The sequence below is a fragment of the Palaemon carinicauda genome, chromosome 42 (assembly GCF_036898095.1).
Source record: "Palaemon carinicauda isolate YSFRI2023 chromosome 42, ASM3689809v2, whole genome shotgun sequence".
In the NCBI taxonomy this organism is placed as follows: Eukaryota; Metazoa; Arthropoda; class Malacostraca; order Decapoda; family Palaemonidae; genus Palaemon; species Palaemon carinicauda.
Genome location: NC_090766.1, coordinates 27894094 through 27896593, shown reverse-complemented (window position 1 = coordinate 27896593; position 2500 = coordinate 27894094). Strand labels below are relative to the sequence as shown.

The window sequence follows — 2500 nt, the reverse complement described above, 5'->3', positions numbered from 1 at the left end:
GTAAGAGTAAGCCCATACAAAAGACATTTCAGTTTGTACATTTTTGAACGTTGCATTTTTCATATCACTCTAAACAAATAAAGAGTAACTTTGAGCCTTTTTTGTCAGAGATGGAAAAACCTTTACTGAAACCATAAAACTATAGTCTCTAAACAATTACTGCAAGGTATGTTATCATGTTCATATTCTGAAGGGTGTTATGGCAACTCTTATGCCTCATTGACTAAAATTGTGAATATTACGTATCTTTTAGTGATGTATGATCTGAAGATGAAATAAAAATTAAGTGTGTGTATATATATATTATATATATATATATATATATATATATATATATATATATATATATATATGTGTGTGTGTGTGTGTGTGTGTGTGTGTGTTTGTGTTTATTTGTGTGTGTGTGTTTGTGTATCCATTTCTGAGTGGGGATACCTTAACAGGGGGAAAGGGTTCGTTTATCGCCATGATCAGCAAAGCTGTACTAGTCAAGGCCACCCATATTAGGTCGGGGTTGGGTTGCTTTGAGCGATCAGACAAAAGTCTCCACCATTATCAAATATCAATCCGCAGTGGCCAGCGTGGTGATGAAACTGGCCAAACCCCAGACATGTCTGAGGACATGTCTGAGGCTTTTGTCCTTGAGAGGACTAGAAACGAATGCATTTGTTGTTGCTGTGTATATAAATTAGAGAGAGAGAGAGAGAGAGAGAGAAGAGAGAGAGAGAGAGAGAGAGAGAGAGAGAGAGAGAGAGAGAGAGAGAGACAGAGAGAGAGAACCCTTTTCCTTTAAATAAAAAAGATAAAAAATGCATTGAGAGAGAAAAATGTTTTAAGGGTATTAAAGGCCGCCCATGAATGACAGGGGCAGGAGGCAGTGACAATGCCCTAGCTAGCAGGACACTGCCCTAGAGACTGACCATATGTACAAATGATCAACGCCCAAGCCCCCTCTCCATACAAGCTAGGACCAGAGAGGGTCAGGCAAGGGCTGCTGATGACTCAGCAGGTAGACTTATAGGCTCCATCAAACCCCGATCCTCAGCTCATAAGGATGGTGAGGTTGCTACAACAAACTAATGAGTTTTGGTTTTATTCTATTAAGAGATAAACAGTAAATAAGAATACTGTACCAACCATAGATGCAGTTACCTTTATGCAGAAATGAATTTATAATCAAAGGGGTAAATTAATACTCGCTTTCCATATTCTCAAATTTATTTATTTTGCGAAGTAGTGAAGCAAAAGACAATCTTATGGAAGCGATGAAATACAATTGGATAAGAATTCGGTAATTTTTTCGTAGAAGCAAGTGAAAGAGTCGCTTGAAATAAAGTTTTAGCTGAGAGGAGGTCTAAATCAAAGAAAAATAAAGTTTTAGCTCAAAATAGGTTTAAATCAAAGATTTAAAGCTTTAGCTGAGAGTAGGTCTGAATCAAAGATAAATCAAGTGTTAGTTGAGAGTAAGTTGAAATCAAAGATTTAAAGCTTTAGCTGAGAGTAAGTCTGAATCAAAGTTAAAGTTTTTTTTTGAGAATTGGTTTGAATCAGAGATTTAAACCTTTAGGTGGGAGTAGGTCTAAATCAAAGATATTAGCGTAAATAGACAAAATATAAGCCGAATGTCAGCCTACTGAAGAAACTTTATGCAGATGTTACGTAAGCCTAAAAACATTATCTAGAGGTCAGTTTGTAAACAGAGTATTATTTTAATGAAAGCAGAGAAAAAGAAGAAAGCTTTCACAGAATGTCAACTTCAATCAAAATATCTCGAAGATGCGATTGACAGGTAAGTAACGTTTCCAGGGATTTCCATTTGACTGGCTATCCAAAACGGCAGGTGTGCAATGGACGCCCACAGACAGGGAACATTTATAAACTGCCTTAGGGTCTGTCGCAGGTCAGGGCTCCGGGTTTCTGTCAAAAAAAAATAGTAAGTACAATATATATCACATTGAATAAGAAATAAAAATTTAACTCTAAAGATAGAATATACAGATATCAATTGTTCAAAGTATGAGTCACTGTCTTTGGTGGTGGATAATGGGTCGCAGTTTTGACTTGACATAGAAAAAAAAATCTGATTTAAAATTTATGAGTTAACGAAACTCTTAATGATTTAAAGCCATCTTCATCAGCCTTTAATGGTCCACCGCAGAACAAGGCAATGACTCAGAAAAGCTACAGAAAAAGTTCCAAGTTACATAAAAAAGGTTTTTTTTTTTATTTTAGATAACAACAAATTAGAAACCAATCATAATGAAGTTGAGCATCCTTACCACTTCAGCACAATACTCGGCAACTTCCTCGAAGGTGCATGCCCTGAAGGAAGTGTTGCTACAACACTCGTCCCTCACCGTCCTTCTCTCCCCCTCCCGTCGGAGTCTGCGACTCGAGTGAAGCATTGCGTTTGCTTCCTCCTGACTTAAGAACATGTCTCGAATCTCCCTTGGCATCTTTCAGGAGAGAAAAGGGACATTGTCGATTTCGTAATTAAGAA

At 37.1% G+C, this 2500-nt stretch overlaps 1 protein-coding gene across 2 annotated transcripts in view; it reads right to left on the bottom strand.

The window, feature by feature from the left end:
• Positions 1–1263: 1263 nt before the first annotated feature.
• Positions 1264–2500, bottom strand: part of LOC137632734 (uncharacterized) — a 6200-nt gene continuing 4963 nt past the window's right edge. Inside the window, exons 4-5 of one of the 2 annotated variants that reach the window (XM_068364809.1) lie at positions 2280–2456; positions 1264–1917 (exon numbers count right to left, since the gene is read on the bottom strand). In XM_068364809.1, the coding sequence (XP_068220910.1) occupies positions 1885–1917; positions 2280–2456 (210 nt within the window). In that variant the 3' untranslated portion in view covers positions 1264–1884. The remainder of the gene's footprint in view (positions 1918–2279; positions 2457–2500) is intronic. The other variant, XM_068364808.1, reaches the window with a different exon arrangement.